At 41.7% G+C, this 20,841-nt stretch overlaps 1 protein-coding gene across 1 annotated transcript in view; it reads right to left on the reverse strand.

Moving 5' to 3' along the window:
• Positions 1–20,841, reverse strand: part of LOC134350431 (calpain-2 catalytic subunit-like) — a 108,620-nt gene that overhangs the window by 23,373 nt on the left and 64,406 nt on the right. The window contains exons 9-16 of the mRNA XM_063055619.1: positions 14,500–14,660; positions 11,374–11,543; positions 9,509–9,520; positions 6,155–6,366; positions 5,298–5,340; positions 4,136–4,195; positions 2,492–2,549; positions 838–902 (exon numbers count right to left, since the gene is read on the reverse strand). Of these exons, the coding sequence (XP_062911689.1) occupies positions 838–902; positions 2,492–2,549; positions 4,136–4,195; positions 5,298–5,340; positions 6,155–6,366; positions 9,509–9,520; positions 11,374–11,543; positions 14,500–14,660 (781 nt within the window). The remainder of the gene's footprint in view (positions 1–837; positions 903–2,491; positions 2,550–4,135; positions 4,196–5,297; positions 5,341–6,154; positions 6,367–9,508; positions 9,521–11,373; positions 11,544–14,499; positions 14,661–20,841) is intronic.

Consider the following 20,841-nt stretch of genomic DNA (forward strand, 5'->3'; position numbering starts at 1 on the left):
AAGTTCCTATTCCTGCATTCAATACCTCAACTAATAAAGGCAAACATGTCATATGCCTTCTTTGCTACCCTAGCAACTTGTGTGGTCACTTCCAGGGAGCTATGGACTAGGACCCCAAGATCCAACTGCACTACACCACTGTTCAGGGTTTTGCCATCAACTGTGTATTGTCCCCTTGCACTTTCGGAGATCAACTGCAACACCTCACACTTGTCCAGACTATCTGTCTGCCATTTCTCTGAACATATGTCAATTGAGTTTCTATCCCACTGTATCTTTTGGAAATCTACACTATGCAAAATGTCACTAATCTTTGTATCATCTGCAAACTTAACATGATTTCATCCAAATGATTTATATATAAACAAACATCAGAGATTATAACACAATATTTTTTTTATTTCTTTCAATCCCACCAATCCTCAGAGCAAATGATAATTCAGGGTGAATGCTCATCCAGATCGACTGGGTCAAGACCAGCTTTTGGTAAGGCTATTTGGCATTTAGAAAAGAGAGACACCCAGTATATTGAGTCAGGAGCGCATGGCATGATGGCAAACATAATTCCTGTTGCAATCTCTTCAATCTCTGTCTGGTCATGTCAAAAAAAGAGAAAAGAACTTCTCCAAGAAAACAAAACAAAAAAGGCAATTAATTGTTCCTATAAAGCACTGTATGACTGCCGATCAGAGATCTAGGTGCAGAATACCTGCTTGGTAAGAGGGCATTAATAATGTTTGCATTGTGATTTTTCAATCAATTGAAAAGTTTTGTGTTCGATAGAGTAGACTGTGGAATCTGATTTTTCTCTCATCTTTATAGTTATTAAAAGGATACATCCATTAGACTGATTACATTTCGACAGGTCTCCAAAGAAAAGCCATCAGTTTTAATGTCTTCACCTTGAAGAGAAAAAATATATTTAAAGGAACAATATTTACACAACAGTGCAGATGCAACCCGTCTTCCCATGCAATTTACTTGGAAAGACCCATCCTTTATTTCATTTGCAGTCCATGTAGTTTTTAAGCCTTTCTCTCAGTAGAATGTTCAGCAATACCTGTGATCGTATTTATAGCTTTTATTAAATTTAGATGACACTCATTTCTTCCATATAGTGGATTATTTCATAGAGTAGAGGAAGCTGAAATTCTTGTTTGTTTATTTCCATATTGACCATTACGAAATTGTAGGAAACCCATCTGTAAGCTGGGTTCTAGGATTCATGCTGAATTACACATCCATAGATCTAAGTAAATTCAGGGAAAGGGTAGAGTTTGGTGTTTTGTTTTCTTCCAAATGGAACAAAGAAGGAAATTGACTTATTTCATTTAACTGAAGAAACCCTGATGTAACTTTGCAACATTAAACTGGTTCTGTCTTATACATGCACTGATCATACAAGAAACCTGCCGTTTTATTCCAGCTCTCCCCAACCTGGATCCATCACAGTAACTTTTCAAATTCCAACCCATCCAAAATCAGCAAATGGAACAATGACCATGATTAAATTTAGGCTTCAGGTATACCAAGGTTAGCACTCTATTCCACTGAATTACTCAAGAGTCATAGAACAATACAGTCCTTTGACCCATCTAGACCATGCCGAACTATTAACCTGACTAGTCCCATTGACTGACCAGAACCATAGCCCTTCATATCCCATCTATCCATGTGCCTATCCAAATTTCTCTTAAAGGCTGAAATTAAACCCACACCCACCACTACCACTGGCAGCTTGTTCCCGACTCTCTGGACCCTCTGAAAGAAGCTCCCCCTCATGTTCACCTTAACTTTTTCACCTTTTACCATTAACCCATGACCTCCAGTTCTAGTCTCACCCAAACTCAGTGGAAAAAGCCTGCTTGCATTTACACTAACTATAGCCCTCACAATTGTATATACCTCTATAAAATATCCCCTTAATCTTCTACGTTCCAGGGAATATATTCCCAATCTATTTAACCTTCCCCTAGAACTCAGGTCCTCAAGTCCCAGCAACATCCTTGTAAATTATCTTTCCCGTAGGTAGGTGACCAAAACTGGACACAGCACTCCAACTTAGGCCTCACCAACATCTTATGCCACTTCAACATAGCATCCCAACTCCTGTACTCAATAATTTCATTTATGAAGGCCAATGTGCCAAACGCTCTCTTTATGACCCTATCTACCTGTGACACCACTTTCATGGAACACTCTGTCCTGCCTTACTCTTCAGTGCCTTACCGCTCACTATCCTGTCCTGGGTTGTCGTCCCAAAGTGCAATGGCTCACACCTCTCTGCATTAAATTCCATCTGCCATTTTCAACATTTTTACAGCTGATCAAATCCCGCTGCAAACTTTGATAGCCTTCCTTGCTGTACCCAATCTTGGTATTACGTGCAGATGTACCATGATTTTATTCATTCACTCAGTATGCAGGTAACAAATTCAAATTGGAGCATCAGTACCATCAGTGGACGAGCCTACATAATAAATTTACTTACGGTTGGATACAATTTTGTTCAGTATTCTTTGCAGCTCAAAAGCAGAAATCTCTGCATCCTGAGTTTAAAAAAAGCAAAAGAGAAGCAAAGTTCAAATAACTACCATGTCAGTCTTACAAAACCTGTCCCTATCTAAATGCTACGATCAGTCTTTTGCCTCAAAATGGGTAGAATGAAAAATATAATTTCACTATTGGGGCTTCAGCTGTAAGGAGAGATTGGATAGGTTGGGCTTATTTTCAGTGGAATGTAAAAGTCTGAGGGATGACCATACTGAAGTTTGGGAAATGATGAGAGGCCCAAGTAGGCCATATAGTCAGTCTTTAACCCAGGATAAGGTATTTAGCAGGAGGAAAGTGCATAGTTTTAAGATAAGCAGGGAAAAAAATTAAAGGGGATTGAGGGGCAAGTTCTTCCACAGAGGTAGTGAACTCGAGGTAGCAAGAAGGAACTGCCAGTGAAGGGGATAGTGGCAGATACAATTACAAAGTTAAAAATCCATTTAGACAGGTACTTTGATAGGAAAGGTACAGAAGAATAAGGACCCAATGTGGAAAAATGTTTACAATGTAAAGAGACAACATGTTGATGCGGACAAATAGAGACACGTTGGCCCTTTTCTGTGCTGTGCAATTCTATGAGAACCAGCTGTGGAGAATCGGAGAGTAATACAAAACAAAAACAAGCCCTTCGGCCCGGCTGTCCAAAATGTTCAAGGCATCCTCCTCACTAGTCGCACTTGCCTGCATTCGCCCCAAACTCTCCAAGCCCCTTCCCTCTATGTACCTATTCAAATACCTCAAACAGGACATGCTACACTGGTTAGATATTAAGGAAATCAAAAGGAACAAGGGTAGTCCAGGAAAATGGAGCAAAAGTGAATTTCACAAATTGCTCAAAGAGCCAGATAGATAACACTGCTCTAATTTTATATGTACAAACCTCAAATTTTAATTCCAATTTGAATGCATTTTACTGCCTTTTCTCATATTTAAATTGTTTTCTGGTGGAATACTGGTTAACCTATTGGAAAAAAACCATTGGCAATTGAATCATAGTTATAAATTTGACTATAAACCATAGTTTAGGGGAAGCCTTTTAGGACCGAGATTAGGAAAAACTTCATCACACAGAGAGTGGTGAATCTGTGGAATTCTCTGCCACAGGAAACTGTTGAGGCCAGTTCATTAGCTATATTTAAGAGGGAGTTAGATATGGCCCTTGTGGCTACGGGGGTCAGGGGGTATGGAGGGAATGCTGGGGCGGGGTTCTGAGTTGGATGATCAGCCATGATCACAATAAATGGCGGTGCAGGCTCGAAGGGCCGAATGGCCTATTCCTGCACCTATTTTCTATGTTTCTATGTTTCTATAGTGGGTTATTGTCATTATGTCCTAAATATTCTCCTGGGCCTCAAATCAGCTGTTTATAAAGTTGCAGAATCTGAAACTGCTCTGCATCTTCACCATATCTGAACACTTGCAATTCAACAAGGGACTCAACTAAATAGTGAAAATCCCTTGTGTGTTTGTCAAACCCATTTTGCCTCTGCCCATTTCAGTTCGTACTCATGGAATGTTTCTCTAATAATCAGTAAGATTAAGGTCACAAAAAATAACCTTAGTGGTAAAGCATTTGTCTTACCTCTCCCGCTAAATAATCAAACAAATTCGCGAAGTTCTTACTAATGTCTTCTTCATCAACCTTTAGAAATTTTTTTTCAGAAAAGAAAATAATTAAGAACACTTTATATGGTAATGAATATAGCAAGGAGAGAGAGACACACACACAGACAGATAGAAATTAACAAGTATACATTACAGTGCAGCAGATCTGGGAATTTATCATTTCCAATGCAAAAACTTAAGTATTAAATGCACAAAATGCTTGCACTCTGCATAAAGATATCCAGTCATGTCTAGTACCCTGGGACCATCCTCAATGAAAACTCCATGTGTGTGTGGGGGAGTGGGGGGGGGTGAAAACAGAAAAAGGCCTGTCACCTTTATTGATATTTTTGGGTTAATTTTTACAATTTTTCGGAGGATCAATTTAAAAGTCATTGATTGCTCCATCTTTCTTCATCCACAATGAGGTTGAAAGATCACCTTTGCAGACTCCACAGTTCCATCAAACCATCTGCCTGGTCCTTGTATTATTCATAAATTTTCACCCTCACTTCAATGCAGTTTAATCTATATTCCCTTTTAAAACAATAGCTTTATGTCCCACACCTGTAACTCAGTTTAGAAGTTACTTGGATCTCACATTAGGTTTACACATTATCATGTTTACAACATTATTATATTGTCCAACTCCATTCCTTTCAAGACTGTAAACCTCATGTTTTTGTGTTCATCATGACCTAGAACACTTGATCATGTGGGAGCGTTTTGCTGGCTCACATTTACACACTTATGGTTGAATGCATCTGTAGCCACGACAGGAGAGATTACCCAAGCCACAATCAGACTGGAATAAACTATTGTTTCATCAGGGATTAATACTCTTTCATAGAAGAATTCCATTCAGTTCTGCCCCAACCATAACATATTTGGCAGGAATTTCACTATTTAGCCTGGTAGCAGCTAAAGAATACCAAACATTGAAAGAGTTTGAAAATCCCCAAAAAATAGGGTTCCACATGGGAGAAGCAGGTACTGAGTCCTCATGGTTATTCCAAATCTTCCTAGTGAATGCCAGAAATTGGGAATTGTGACAACAATAACCTTTGTGACATGGAAAGACAAGCAAAGTGACTAAATGGTTATAAAACTTTGCAGCAAACAGAAAATCAGTCACCTACCTCCTCATCCTCCAGTACTGCATCAACTTCAACATCTATTGCCCTGTAATAAGAAAGATGAAGATAATTTCAATTGAACATCCAGAAGCACCTTAGTCATAATTAATTTTTATTTTGTTTACTCTGATTTTCTCCCATTTTCATGCTTTAAAGCTGTGAACTGACAAATAAATGCTGGGAGTCCTGTTGAAGGGTCTCGGCCTGAAACTTCAACTCTTCATCCTTTTTCATAGATGCTGTCTGACCTGCTGAGTTTCTCCAGCGTTTTGCATGTGTTGCTTTGGATTTCCAGCATCTGATTTTCTCGTGTTAATAAATGGTGGGATCTGGTTCTATAGGCCCTAGCAACTCTCCAATGTTTCACTCAAAGACAGGTCTCAGTCAGAAACTGCTTGTAGACTACTTCAGTTCAGGCACCTCAAGTTCTACATTCAGCCAGGATCTGGGGAATGGTCAAAAAGGAAGCAAAGGAAACTTTGCCTCCTCTACAGCTGTAGAGATTGATTACTTCAGCAATGAAAAGAAATTTCTTGACTGTGAAGACCATGTATTATGTGAAACAGAAATGAGAGGAAGCTTGGCCAAACGCATTCATGGCATGCAATTTAATTCTATCCTGCATATTCAAAAAAGATCCTGCTTCACATATTCTTTAATTATGTAACTGTGCCAGTTGTTATACCAGCACAGAGGACATTTCCATCCAGTGGACTGGTAGAGGGACGGATAGAGGTGTCATAATGAAAAACAAAATGGCAGCATCACTTCCCAAACGTGCCCTTTGAAAGGTAAATTACCATCAGTGGTTACAGCATCTTCTAATTTAAAATTCCTTGACTTGTGTTTTCACTACTTACTGTACTTCAGCTTGTCTCTCCGTAAATACACGGATTGCAAAGTCTCCATTTTTATTTGGCTCAAAAGTGGATGGTACAACGAAGTATTGTCCAGGTGGAAGAGCGTGTCGGTTCATGACCTCTCGCAGGTTGATGAAGGTTTCTGATCTAGCACGGGACGCATGGGTCACGAAAAAGTCCCTCCTCAGCTGAATATTAGTTTGGCCTTCATACTAATTTGTAGAAAGAGAGAAAAAAATGACTTGTCTATGTTTTTTGAAATACCATTTCAGCACAACATGTAAAATATCTCACATTTAAGATACGGGCTACAATCTGCAAGTCATCAGTATAATACATCAATCTACAATGACAGCATCACCAACAGACAAGAAACAGAACAGTACAGAATACGGGCCACGTCCCTATCCTCATTGTTTAGATTTGTCTTCTGTTGCACTGGAAAGTTGAATTAGAGATGGACAAGAAAGTGCCAATTTTCATCCAATTTTTGTTACAAATGCATGCACTAGCCTGTCTTAGCAAGAAACTACATAGCATCCAAGGAGTTGACTTTTATTGCAGAATACTGGATTAAAAGACAAAAACATGGCATTTATGGTGCAAACTTTATTTCATCAGAACATCCCATAGTACTTTACAGTATACAGCGTACTTTTGAATTAAGCCCATCAGATATAGGAGCTGAATTGGGCCATCTCCCCATCTCCCTTTATGCCCTGACTATTAAATATACCCAATGACTTAGCCTCCAAGTCATTGTATTAACTCTATTAATATAGGGAAGAGACTGAACAAACACAGCAAATTCGGAAATCAATAAAGCTTGAATAATCACAGGAATATTGGGAATATTATTTAAAAAATAGTATTCCAAATATTCCTAATAGTATAGTGAAATCATTAAATGTAGAACATAATGTTGGATTGTCATGCTAAAAGGCGGTTCTCTCAACTGTAAATAATACAGCTTGTCTGATGCATGATTCCATTCAACAAAACAGAATTCTAGTTCCCAGTGAAACTCACTGGTTTCTTCTCACCCCTGACAAGGATACAAATTGCAAGGACACAACACCAACTGTTACAGAATAGAGACCATCAGATCCCCCCCTCATGCACTGTCTGGCTCATGACACAAGGCGTGTTACTGGAAGAAAACCATTTACCTGATCTTCCTTCCGGAGTATCCTGTATAAAAATACTTTAAGTATGATAATAATTGAAGAAAAGGTACCAGATATTGTATACATGGACTTAGCAAGGCCCTGCATGGGAGGGCAGTCAAGAACGTTCAGTGGCACGGCATTCAAGATGGGGTGGCAAAATGGATTACACATAGGCTTCGTGGGAGAAGCTAGAGAGTGGTAGTAGATGGTTGTTTCTCTGACTGTACGGCAGTGACTAGTGGAGTGCTGCAGGGAATTGCGCTGGGTCCGTTGTTGTTTGTCATCTATATCATTGATCTGGACAATAATCTGATTAACTGCATCAGCAAGTTTGCAAATCACAGCAGGATTGGGGCTGTAGTGGATAGAGAGGAAGACTAGCAGAACTTGCAGTGGGATTGGACCGGCTGGAAAAAGGGGTTGAAGAATGGCAGATGAAATTTATTGCAGAGAAGTGCGAGGTATTGCACTGCAGTAGAACCAGCCAGGGTAGATCTTACACAGTGAAAGGCAGGACACTAAGCAGTGCTGTAGAACAAAGAGATCTGGGAATACAGGTCCATAATCCATTAAAAGTGGCGTCACAGGCAGATAGAATCATAAAGAAAGCTTTTGGCACATTGGCCTTCATAAATCAAAGTAATGAGTACAGGAGATGGGATCTTATGTTGAAGTCATATGAGATGTTGGTGAGGCCTTATTTGGAGTATTGTATGCAATTTTGGTCACCTACCTAGAGGAAAGATATAAATAAGGTTGAAAGAGTACAGAGAATATTTAAAAGAATGTTGCTGGAACTGGAGGACCTGAGGTATAAGTAAAGATTGAATGGGTTAGCATTTTATTCCTTGGAACGTAGGAGATTTGATAGAGGTATATAAAATTATGAGGGGTCTAAATAGGGTAAATGGAAGCAGGTTTTTCCCACCAAGGTTGGATGTGACAACTAGAGGTCATAGGTTAAGGGTGAAAGATGAAACATTTAAGGGAAACACAAGGTTAAACTTCTTCACTCAGAGCTGAAATGAGCTGCCAGTGCGAGTGGTGCATGTGAGCTTAATTCACCATGCAAGAGAAGTTTGGATAGGTACATGGATAGTAGGGGTAGGGAGGGCAATGGTCCCGGTGCAGGTCGATGGGAGTAGGCAGTTTGAATGGTTTGGCACAGATTGGATGGGCCAAAGGGCCTATTTCTGTGTTGTACTTTTCTATGACCATGAAAAATGTGAAGTTATCCACTTTGGTGGCAAAAATAGGAAAACAGATTATTATCTGAATGGTGGCCGATTAGGAAAAGGGGAGGTGCAACGAGACCTGGGTGTCATTATACACCAGTCATTGAAAGTGGGCATGCAGGTACAGCAGGCGGTGAAAAAGGCGAACGGTATGCTGGCATTTATAGCGAGAGGATTCGAGTACAGGAGCAGGGAGGTACTACTGCAGTTGTACAAGGCCTTGGTGAGACCACACCTGGAGTATTGTGTGCAGTTTTGGTCCCCTAATCTGAGGAAAGACATCCTTGCCATAGAGGGAGTACAAAGAAGGTTCACCAGATTGATTCCTGGGATGGCAGGTCTTTCATATGAAGAAAGACTGGATGAACTGGGCTTGTACTCGTTGGAATTTAGAAGATTGAGGGGGGATCTGATTGAAACGTATAAGATCCTAAAGGGATTGGACAGGCTAGATGCGGGAAGATTGTTCCCGATGTTGGGGAGGTCTAGAACGAGGGGTCACAGTTTGAGGATAGAGGGGAAGCCTTTTAGGACCGAGGTTAGGAAAAACTTCTTCACACAGAGAGTGGTGAATCTGTGGAATTCTCTGCCACAGCAAACTGTTGAGGCCAGTTCATTAGCTATGTTTAAAAGGAAGTTAGATATGGCCCTTGTGGCTACAGGGGTCACGGGGTATGGAGGGAAGGCTGGGTTCTGAGTTGGATGATCAGCCATGATCATAATAAATGGCGGTGCAGGCTCGAAGGGCCGAATGGCCTACTCCTGCACCTATTTTCTATGTTTCTATGTCTATGTTTCTAAAACACACTTACCATTTCTTCAGCAGCCCTCTCAGGATCAGTTTGAAGATCAATTGTGCAATATTCAATGAGTTATTATAAACTACCTGAATGGTGCCTACATGTAAAAATCAGATTAAATGTGTACCTCTGGAACATAATCCAACGTACCTCATCAGGGACCTGTAAAATAAAAAAGGTAAATGAGCCTAAGGGCTTTCAAAAAAAAGGCTATAAAAACTGCCTGAACCATATAAATTGAGCACAACTAAAGTCATGTATTCAAGTACAGAATTAACATCCATAAATCCACAGAGGTATCTTAATAATATCAGAACAGGGTTTTTATACTAAATTGTATTTTACACTGGTGAAATATCAGGACCAATTGATGCAAACACACTTACACTAAGAGCAAATCGGATTGTCTATCAACATCTGTCCCCACGAGTTGCTCTTTTGTTTTGTATACACCGAGAATAACCTTGATATACAAAACTGTCTCAAAAACCTTTCGTCATTTCATAGAACAGACCCACTTGTTTTGTTCTATCATTAAAATGAACAAAACTCAAACCATTCCACCTTTCTTACTACATGTATGAGGAAGTGTCCAAAGATTCAGTGTCCATTTAGGAATCGGATGGCAGAGGGGAAGAAGTTGTTCCTGAATCACTGAGTGTGTGCCTTCAGTACTTCCTTCCTGATGGTAGCAATCTGAACAAGACATGACCTGGGTGATGGGGGTAATTAATGATGGACGCCGCCTTTTTGAGGCATCATTCCTTGAAGATGTCCTGGATGCTACAGAGGCTAGCGTCCATGATGAAGCTGACTAAGTTTACAACTCTTTGCAGCTTATTTCAATCCTGTGCAGTAGCAACCCCACTCCTCCCGTACCAACCAGTATTCCCTTTTACTAGCTCTGGTAGATTTTAGCATTATAAACATACTTAGAAGCTAGTCTAGAGACGAATGGGTTTATTCTCAAGACTAGTGTATTACCAACACCACATCATCATGTAGTATTGTGGCCAGAGATAGCCTACTGTCTTGTCAGCAATGATTTATTGGTACTTCGATCACTCAGGAAACCCTCAAGAGGCAGTGACTCAAAAAGGTGGCATCCATCATTAAAATACGCTCACCATTTGGAACATGCTGTCTTCACATTAATACCATCAGGGAGGAGCTACAGGAGCCTGAAGACCTCTGCTGAATGTTTTAGGAACAGCTCGTTTCCCTTCACGATCAGATTTCTGAACAGTCCATGAACACTACCTCATCCTTTACACTATTAATTTACTTTTGTAACTTATCATCACTTTTCTGTCTTGCACTGCACTGCTGCCACAAAGCAACAAATTTCAGCAGATATGAAAGTGTTAATAAACCTGATTCTGATTCTGAGGGTGGTGGAGGCAGGTACTCCTGCAACACTAGATGCAAACTTGAAAGCAAATTCCATAGGTGGCTTCAGGCCAAGTGCTTGGAAGTTTGGAAAAGTTAGTGAGGGCTTCAAAGGTCACAGGGAGAAGGCAGGAGAATGGAGTTAAGAGGGAATCTAAATCAGCCATGATTGAATGACAGAGCAGACAATGGCCTAATTCTGTTCCTATGTCTTTGTTCTAAATGGGGCTAGTAAATAGGTACTCAGGCAGTGCAGGCACCTTGGACCCTGTTTCTGAGCTATATGACTTCATTCTGGAGATTTGAATGCCAAATAGAACTAACCACCGTCATATTTTTGGTACAAAGACAACAACAGATCCCAGATGCTTGATGCCGCATCATCACTGAATAATGGAACCAATAAAATTAGAGAACTATTAAATGAAAATAAACTTGCAAAGATACAGATTAAGTGCGGGAGTAAACAACAGCACCTTGAGCCCATTCCGTTTTTCAGTATCAACACTAGCAATATCTTTGGTAATTTTTTTGTGTTGAATTTGTAAATCCCAAAAAGGCATTTTATTGGACTTCCTTCACCTTTTAGTTTATACAGCAATAACAGGCAAAATGTTGAAACTTGCCTCATAGATAGCAAAGCCTATAGTATGCATGTCCTCTCCCATTTTCCGTTGCCGTCTACGATTTTTCTGAATCACCCCAACTAGAAAACTGCACAACTCATCTTCATCATCAGGATCTTCATCTGCTTCATTCAGAACAATCTTAAACTGAGGATTTGTCCAAAATGTCCCTGTGAATGGAAACCAAGAGACATTGATGTTAAGATATGCAACAACTGATGAATGTACACATAACAGAACAATGGAAATTAGTTTCACTTTCCTACTCTGATCTGAAAAATGTCTGGGTAATGTGGGATATGAAGGCATGATTATTATGTACTGAGATAGACTAACAATCCAGAGAACTGGATTATCAATCTGGAGCCACAAGTTCAAATTCTGCCATGGAAAAAGGGAAACATTTCTGCAGATGCTGGAAGTCCAGAGTAACACACACAGAATGCTGGAGGAACTTAGCAGGTGAGGCAGCCACCATGGAAAGAAATAAAGACTCGATGTTTCAGGCTGAGACTCTTCATCAGGATTCGAAAGAAAGGGGAAAGGAACTAGAGTAAGGTGGTGGGGTAGGAGTATGAGCTAGAAGGTGACAAGTGTTGCCAGATGCGGGCGAAGGTAGGTGGGTGAGGGAAGGGGGATGAAGTGAAGTAATGAGTGGAAAGGGGTAAGGGCTGAAGAAGGAATCTGATTGGAGAGGAAAGTGAGCTGTGGGCAAAAAAGGGAAAGAGGAGGGGCACCAGAGGTGATGAATGGCAGGTGAGAAGAGAAATGGTACGAGGGGAGCCAGAATGGGGAATGGACGAAAAGAAAAGGAGGAGGGGCAAAAAATTACCAGAAGTCAAAGAAATTGATGTTAATGCCGTCAGGTTGGAGGCTACCCAGATGGAATACAAGTTGTTGCTCCTCCAACCCGATAGTGGACTCATTGTGACAGTAGAGGGGGCCATGGACCAATATAGGGGAATGTGGATTGGAATTAAAATGGTTGGCCAGAGGGAAATCCTGCTTGTCACAGATGGTACTGAGATGCTCAACAAAGTGGTCCCTAAATCTACATTGGTGAAACCCAATGTGAGGGAAACTACACCCGGTGCACCAGGTACAGTAAAGGACACCAACAGATTCACAGGTAAAGTGTTGCCTCACTGGAAGGGCTGTTTTGGGCTCTGAATGGAGAGTAGAAATTTGAATTATGTAATCCAGAATAAAAATCTGACTTCAATTATCTGATCTCAATTATTAATACCTCAGTCTGGCTGATGTGCAACTCCAGACCAATTGATGTAACTCACTTTTAATGTTGGGTTCAGAATATAAGACCATGGAGGTTATAACTATATAAAACATAAGCAATAGCTGGAATTGTGGGTGCAGTTCTTGTCACCACAGTAGGAAGGATGTGACTGCAATGGAGAAAGTTCAGAGGAGATTCACTTGGTCATTGCCTGGATCAGAACTCTTCAGATATGAAGAGGATTGGATAGCCTGGGTTTGTTTTCCTGGGGGAGGGAGTGGGTGTACAAAATTATGAGAAACAATGCTGGGTAGATAATGAGAAGTTTTACTCTTGGGAGAAAGATCTTTAGAGAACATGGAAATAAATGTCAGGGACAGATTTCAAGTGGATTTGAAGAATATTTTCACCTTGCAGGTGGTTAAAAGCCAGAACAAACTGCCTGAGGGGATGAGATACTCTGACAATATTTAGAAACTACTTACATAAGCATTTTGAGACACTATGACATGGAAGACCACAGGCTATATGCTAGAAATTGAATTACAGGTAGCACATGTAGACAGGATCATAAAAAAAGCTTTTAGTACATTGACTTCATAAATCTGGTCACTGAGTACAGGAGTTGGGATGTTATGTGGAAGAGCAGGTGAGGCAAAATTTAGAGTATGTGTGGTGTTCTGGTCACCTACCTACTGGAAAGATATCAGTACCTTTGTAGTAAAAAAAATTACAAGGACGTTGCCAAGATTTGAATATTGAAAGTATGGAACAAGTTGTCAGCAGAAGGTAAGTGCAGGTTTAATTGTAACATTTAAGAGAAGTTTGGACACGGACATGGACAGGAGAGGTATAAAGGGGCTATGGTCTTGGGTCCGGTTGATGGAACTTGACACAAGATCAGGTCCAAGAAGAACTAGATGAGTCAAAGGGCCTGTTTCTCTATTATAGTGCTCTATGACTTTATAAATTGGGATTAGTTTCGACAGGTACTTGATGACCAGAATAGACACAGTGGGCCAAAGGGCCTGTTTCTGTGCTATCTGATTATGTTTGAAATAATTGTTCATATTAATAGCTCAGCAAACTGCTCAGTCCTGATTTCAGAAGATGGGCAATAACTGGTGGGTTTGTCAACAATGCCCATTTCTTAAACTCTTAATCCAATGAATGAATAATTACAAAATGTTAATGAACATAGTGCGTTGTATCTTTGCATGATCTGCTATTTTATCACTGCATAAGACAACAATCTTAAATGGTTAGCAGGTGCCTTTAGTCGAAGCCATGTGGAGAACAGGAATAACTTGATGTTAAAGTGAGAGTGGAGACATTTAATAGGAACTTGAGGGGCAACATTTTCACCCTGACAGTGACCAGTATTTAGAGTAAGCTGCTAGTGGAAGTGGTTGTGATAGGTACATTAATAACATTTAAAAGGTATTTGGACAGGTACATGATAAAGAAAGATCTATAGAGATATGGGCCAAATGCAGGCACATGTTGCTTGGATGGGAATCTTGGTTGGTGTTGACCAGCTGGGCCAAAAAATAAATTTAAAATGATATGGTAATAAGCCTGATTTAAAAGGGCCAATTTTAATGCTCAAAAAATCTAAGTAATGACAGAATAAAAGTAATGTCTTACTAATGAGAAAATGGGATAAGCACTTAATAAAGCAAACTAAAAAAAAACCATAATAGACTGAGTCTTGAAACAGAAACCACACCAAAAAATGTTTTCTTGTCATTAAGTTATCTCTGGCTGAAGTAAAGAGAACATTTTAGCAGACCAGAAATCTTTCCAACAGTTTGTTTCCAGGACAGTGTTACCAAGGAATACAATGGTTCTACAAGACAATCGCAATGATGAGGAAAATTGTAATTTTATACTTGGGTAGTTTCGACATCCCCCTGCAGAAGATCCAGTTCTCCAGGACCCATTGTGAACAACCATGCTCCATTTATGAACTTCATTGCTGGCAAGTGTGTCAGGGGTAAGATTGCAGATTTCCACTCGAGAGAAATTCCTTAGAAATTCAGAAAATGCCATCCTGGAATGTGGAGATGTAACAAAATAAAACTGAAACACTCTCAGGACAAAATCCTCACCTTGTCAAAGAATTGCAGACATTTATGAATGGACTTGTTTCTTATGCATTAAACAAGCTGGACAGACTGGTGTACATTAATTACTGCATAGGAATTGTAATTTCATCCATTTATTCCGGTGCTTGTTCAGAATCAGGTTTAATATCGCTAGTTTAATATATGTCGTGAAATTTGCTAACTTAAGTGTCAATTACAGTAAGTATCTATATGTATGTTAAATAATTAAATTAAAAATAATGCAAAAACAGAAATAACATAAAAATAAAGTGAGGTAGTTTTCAAAGGTTCAATGTCCATTTGGGAATCATACAGCAGCGGGGAAGAAGCTGTTCCCAATTGCTGAGTGTGTGCCTTCAGGCTTCTGTACCTCCTTCCTGACGGTAACAATGAGAACAGGGCACGTCTTGGATGATGGGGATCCTTAATAATGGACGCCGCCTTTCTGAGACACCACTCCCTGAAGAATGTTTTCGCTAGTACCCAAGATGGAGCTGACTAATTTTATAACTTTCTGAGGCTTCTTTCGATCCTGTGCAGTCGTCAAAGTCACCTATATCACATTTCTTCCCCATGCTGATGTTTGGTTTGAACAACAACTGAACCTCTTGACCATGTCTGCATGCATCGAGTTGCTGGCACATGACTGGTTGATTAGATATTTTCATTAACGAGCAGGTGTACAGGTGTACCTAATAAAGTGGCCACTGAATGTACATCTCATTTGGCATGGACACATTGGGCCAGAGGGCATTCTGTACAATACAAATCCATGACATTAACTCATCTACTCACATTAGATCTGTTTCATTTTATTTCTGGCCTACCTGAGTGCCTGTCTAAATTTCTATTAAGATAGTGATTTCATCCGATTCCATCAGCAGCAGCAAACTCCAAATATCAACCCTCTGTACAAAAGACATCGTTATGAAATCCCATTTACAACTCCTTCCTTTCACTTTGAATATAAACTCTCTGTACAAAAGACATCATTATCAAATCCCATTTTCAACTCCTTACTTTCACTTTGAGCCAATGCCCTTTTATTTTTCGTGCCCTAACTATAGGAAAACAGAAACAACAGGAATTCTGCAGATGCTGGAAATTCAAGCAACATACATCAAAGTTGCTGGTGAACGCAGCAGGCCAGGCAGCATCTATAGGAAGAAGCGCAGTCGACGTTTCAGGCCGAGACCCTTCGTCAGGACTAACTGAAGGAAGAGTGAGTAAGGGATTTGAAAGCTGGAGGGGGAGGGGGAGATGCAAAATGATAGGAGAAGACAGGAGGGGGAGGAATGGAGCCGAGAGCTGGACAGGTGATAGGCAGAAGGGGATACGAGAGGATCATGGGACAGGAGGTCCGGGAAGAAAGACGGGGGGGGGGGTGACCCAGAGGATGGGCAAGAGGTATATTCAGAGGGACAGAGGGAGAAAAAGGAGAGTGAGAGAAAGAATGTGTGCATTAAAAAGAGTAACAGATGGGGTACGAGGGGGAGGTGGGGCCTAGCGGAAGTTAGAGAAGTCAATGTTCATGCCATCAGGTTGGAGGCTACCCATACGGAATATAAGGTGTTGTTCCTCCAACCTGAGTGTGGCTTCATCTTTACAGTAGAGGAGGCCGTGGATAGACATGTCAGAATGGGAATGGGATGTGGAATTAAAATGTGTGGCCACTGGGAGATCCTGCTTTCTCTGGCGGACAGAGCGTAGATGTTCAGCAAAGCGGTCTCCCAGTCTGCGTCGGGTCTCACCAATATATAAAAGGCCACATCGGGAGCACCGGACGCAGTATATCACCCCAGTCGACTCACAGGTGAAGTGATGCCTCACCTGGAAGGACTGTTTGGGGCCCTGAATGGTGGTAAGGGAGGAAGTGTAAGGGCATGTGTAGCACTTGTTCCGCTTACACGGATAAGTGCCAGGAGGGAGATCAGTGGGGAGGGATGGGGGGGACGAATGGACAAGGGAGTTGTGTAGGGAGCGATCCCTGCGGAATGCAGAGAGAGGGGGGGGAGGGAAAGATATGCTTAGTGGTGGGATCCCATTGGAGGTGGCGGAAGTTACGGAGAATAATATGTTGGACCCGGAGGCTGGTGGGGTGGTAGGTGAGGACCAGGGGAACCCTATTCCTAGTGGGGTGGTGGGAGGATGGAGTGAGAGCAGATGTACGTGAAATGGGGGAGATGCGTTTAAGAGCAGAGTTGATAGTGGAGGAAGGGAAGCCCCTTTCTTTAAAAAATGAAGACATTTCCCTCGTCCTAGAATGAAAAGCCTCATCCTGAGAGCAGATGCAGCGGAGACGGAGGAATTGCGAGAAGGGGATGGCGTTTTTGCAAGAGACAGGGTGAGAAGAGGAATAGTCCAGATAGCTGTGAGAGTCAGTAGCCTTATAGTAGACATCAGTGGATAAGCTGTCTCCAGAGACAGAGACAGAAAGATCTAGAAAGGGGAGGGAGGTGTCGGAAATGGACCAGGTAAACTTGAGGGCAGGGTGAAAGTTGGAGGCAAAGTTAATAAAGTCAACGAGTTCTGCATGCGTGCAGGAAGCAGCGCCAATGCAGTTGTCGATGTAGCGAAGGAAAAGTGGGGGACAGATACCAGAATAGGCACGGAACATAGATTGTTCCACAAACCCAACAAAAAGGCAGGCATAGCTAGGACCCATACGGGTGCCCATAGCTACACCTTTAGTTTGGAGGAAATGGGAGGAGCAAAAGGAGAAATTATTAAGAGTAAGGACTAAATCTTAATAATTTCTCCTTTTGCTCCTCCCATTTCCTTCGCTACATCGACGACTGCATTGGCGCTGCTTCCTGCACGCATGCAGAACTCGTTGACTTTATTAACTTTGCCTCCAACTTTCACCCTGCCCTCAAGTTTACCTGGTCCATTTCTGACACCTCCCTCCCCTTTCTAGATCTTTCTGTCTCTGTCTCTGGAGACAGCTTATCCACTGATGTCTACTATAAGCCTACTGACTCTCACAACTATCTGGACTATTCCTCTTCTCACCCTGTCTCTTGCAAAAACGCCATCCCCTTCTCGCAATTCCTCCGTCTCCGCCGCATCTGCTCTCAGGATGAGGCTTTTCATTCTAGGACGAGGGAGATGTCTTCATTTTTTAAAGAAAGGGGCTTCCCTTCCTCCACTATCAACTCTGCTCTTAAACGCATCTCCCCCATTTCACGTACATCTGCTCTCACTCCATCCTCCCACCACCCCACTAGGAATAGGGTTCCCCTGGTCCTCACCTACCACCCCACCAGCCTCCGGGTCCAACATATTATTCTCCGTAACTTCCGCCACCTCCAACGGGATCCCACCACTAAGCATATCTTTCCCTCCCCCCCTCTCTCTGCATTCCGCAGGGATCGCTCCCTACACAACTCCCTTGTCCATTCGTCCCCCCCATCCCTCCCCACTGATCTCCCTCCTGGCACTTATCCGTGTAAGCGGAACAAGTGCTACACATGCCCTTACACTTCCTCCCTTACCACCATTCAGGGCCCCAAACAGTCCTTCCAGGTGAGGCATCACTTCACCTGTGAGTCGACTGGGGTGATATACTGCGTCCGGTGCTCCCGATGTGGCCTTTTATATATTGGTGAGACCCGACGCAGACTGGGAGACCGCTTTGCTGAACATCTACGCTCTGTCCGCCAGAGAAAGCAGGATCTCCCAGTGGCCACACATTTTAATTCCACATCCCATTCCCATTCTGACATGTCTATCCACGGCCTCCTCTACTGTAAAGATGAAGCCACACTCAGGTTGGAGGAACAACACCTTATATTCCGTATGGGTAGCCTCCAACCTGATGGCATGAACATTGACTTCTCTAACTTCCGCTAGGCCCCACCTCCCCCTCGTACCCCATCTGTTACTCTTTTTAATGCACACATTCTTTCTCTCACTCTCCTTTTTCTCCCTCTGTCCCTCTGAATATACCTCTTGCCCATCCTCTGGGTCACCCCCCCCCGTCTTTCTTCCCGGACCTCCTGTCCGATGATCCTCTCGTATCCCCTTCTGCCTATCACCTGTCCAGCTCTCGGCTCCATTCCTCCCCCTCCTGTCTTCTCCTATCATTTTGCATCTCCCCCTCCCCCTCCAGCTTTCAAATCCCTTACTCACTCTTCCTTCAGTTAGTCCTGACGAAGGGTCTCGGCCTGAAACGTCGACTGCGCTTCTTCCTATAGATGCTGCCTGGCCTGCTGCGTTCACCAGCAACTTTGATGTATGTTATAGGAAAACAGATTCTGGGATTCTACACCTCTCATAATCTGATACCCCTCAAGGAGAGTCTCCTTGGATCAACAGAAAACAAGCCCACCCTATCCAACTTCTCCTCATAATTGATGTCCAGGCATCATCCTGGTGAATCTGTTCTGCACACTCTCCAGTACAAACCACATCCTTCTGATAATGTGGCAAGCAGAACTAGAATGGCCTAACCGGTGTTTTAACCTCCTAACTTTTATATTTTATGGCCCAACCTATGAAAGCAATTGTCTTTCATCTCCACTCTATCTACCCAAGAGTCCACTTTCAAGGAACTATGAACCTGAACCAAAGGTCCCTCTATTAGTCGCTATTACTTAGTGTTCTTACTATTTACTGTATATAATCTATTTCTATTTTACTTCACATCGCACCTGTTGGGAATAAATTCCATCTGCCCACATTCCACTCAACTTTTCATCTCAGCTACTCCTTTCTGCAGCCTTAGGCAACCTTTCCTGCTAATCACACCACCAGCAACTTTCATTTCACCCAGAGCCTTAGTTATAATAATTTCAGATTATAAATATTACAACTACAAAACTTAATTATACATTTCGCTCCAAGTTGGCAATTTAAAAAAAATCACAAACAAGGGTCCCAGCACCGGTCCCTGTGCTATACAATTGGTTGCAGACTCCCAAAAAGAGAAACATCTTCTGCCCCCTTTCACCAATCCAATTTTGGATCTATTTAGCCAGTTTGAGTTGGATCCAATGTGCCTTAAACTGCTGGGTGGGACTAGTCAGTTGTAATGAAAATTCCTCGACCCAAAGCAAAGGAAGCCACCTAAAAAGCAGAATTCTTTCATCATTTTCTGTTTTTCTTTCATTTCTCCATCATCTGCAGCTCTTTTTTCCAGCTAATACATCAATGTGGAAGCCAAGATTTCAATTCCAACCCCTTTCACATGCTTCTTAAAAAGGATTCTTTGGATCAGAGCTTGATAGCACTCACATTTAATCTTAAACTGTAAAAACTCACATGCTGGATTTCATGGGTCCCAGATAATCCAGCTTATTTGTAATTCAGTATTGCCTCCATGATTCACCAGCTGCCATCCCTTCAGGCTCAGTTACCGCAATGTTCCTTTTTGCCAGATAACTAAGCTTTTACTCATGGTTTCTTGATTCAGCATCCCGAGTACCAGCCTCACCAATTCCAACCACGTTCACAGCAATTATCAAGACTACAGTCATATAGTAATATAGCTATATAGAGTTACTACTCTCTGGCTAAAAAAAATCCTCCTTACCTCTGTTCTAAAGGGTGGCCCCTCAATTTTGAGGCTGTGCCCTTTAGTTCTGGATACCCTCACCATAGAGAACATCCTCTCCACATCCATCCTAGCTAGACCTTTCAACATTCACTACATTTCAATGAGATCCTCACACATTCTTCTAAATTCCAGTGAGTACAGGTTGAAAGCTGCCAAACGTACCTCATATGTTAACCCCTCCATTCCCAGAACCATCCTCGTGAACCTCCTATGGACTCTCTCCAATGACAACACATACTTTCTGAGATATGGGGCCCAAAACTGTTGACAATATTCCAAATGCAGCCTGTCTAGTTTTTTTTTTTTATAAAAGGCTCAGCATTATCTCCTTGCTTTTATATTCTATTCCCCTTGAAATAAATGCCAACATTGCATTTGCCTTCTTTACCACAGACTCAACCTGTAAATTAACTTTCTGAGAGTCTTGCACAAGGACTCCAAAGTCCCTCTGCACCTCTGATATTTGAACTTTCTCCCCATTTAGATAATAGTCTGCACTATTGTTCCTTTTACCAAAATGCATTATCATACATTTCCCAACACTGTATTCCATCTGCCACTTTTTTGCC

The sequence above is a fragment of the Mobula hypostoma genome, chromosome 8 (assembly GCF_963921235.1).
Source record: "Mobula hypostoma chromosome 8, sMobHyp1.1, whole genome shotgun sequence".
Classification (NCBI taxonomy): domain Eukaryota; kingdom Metazoa; phylum Chordata; class Chondrichthyes; order Myliobatiformes; family Myliobatidae; genus Mobula; species Mobula hypostoma.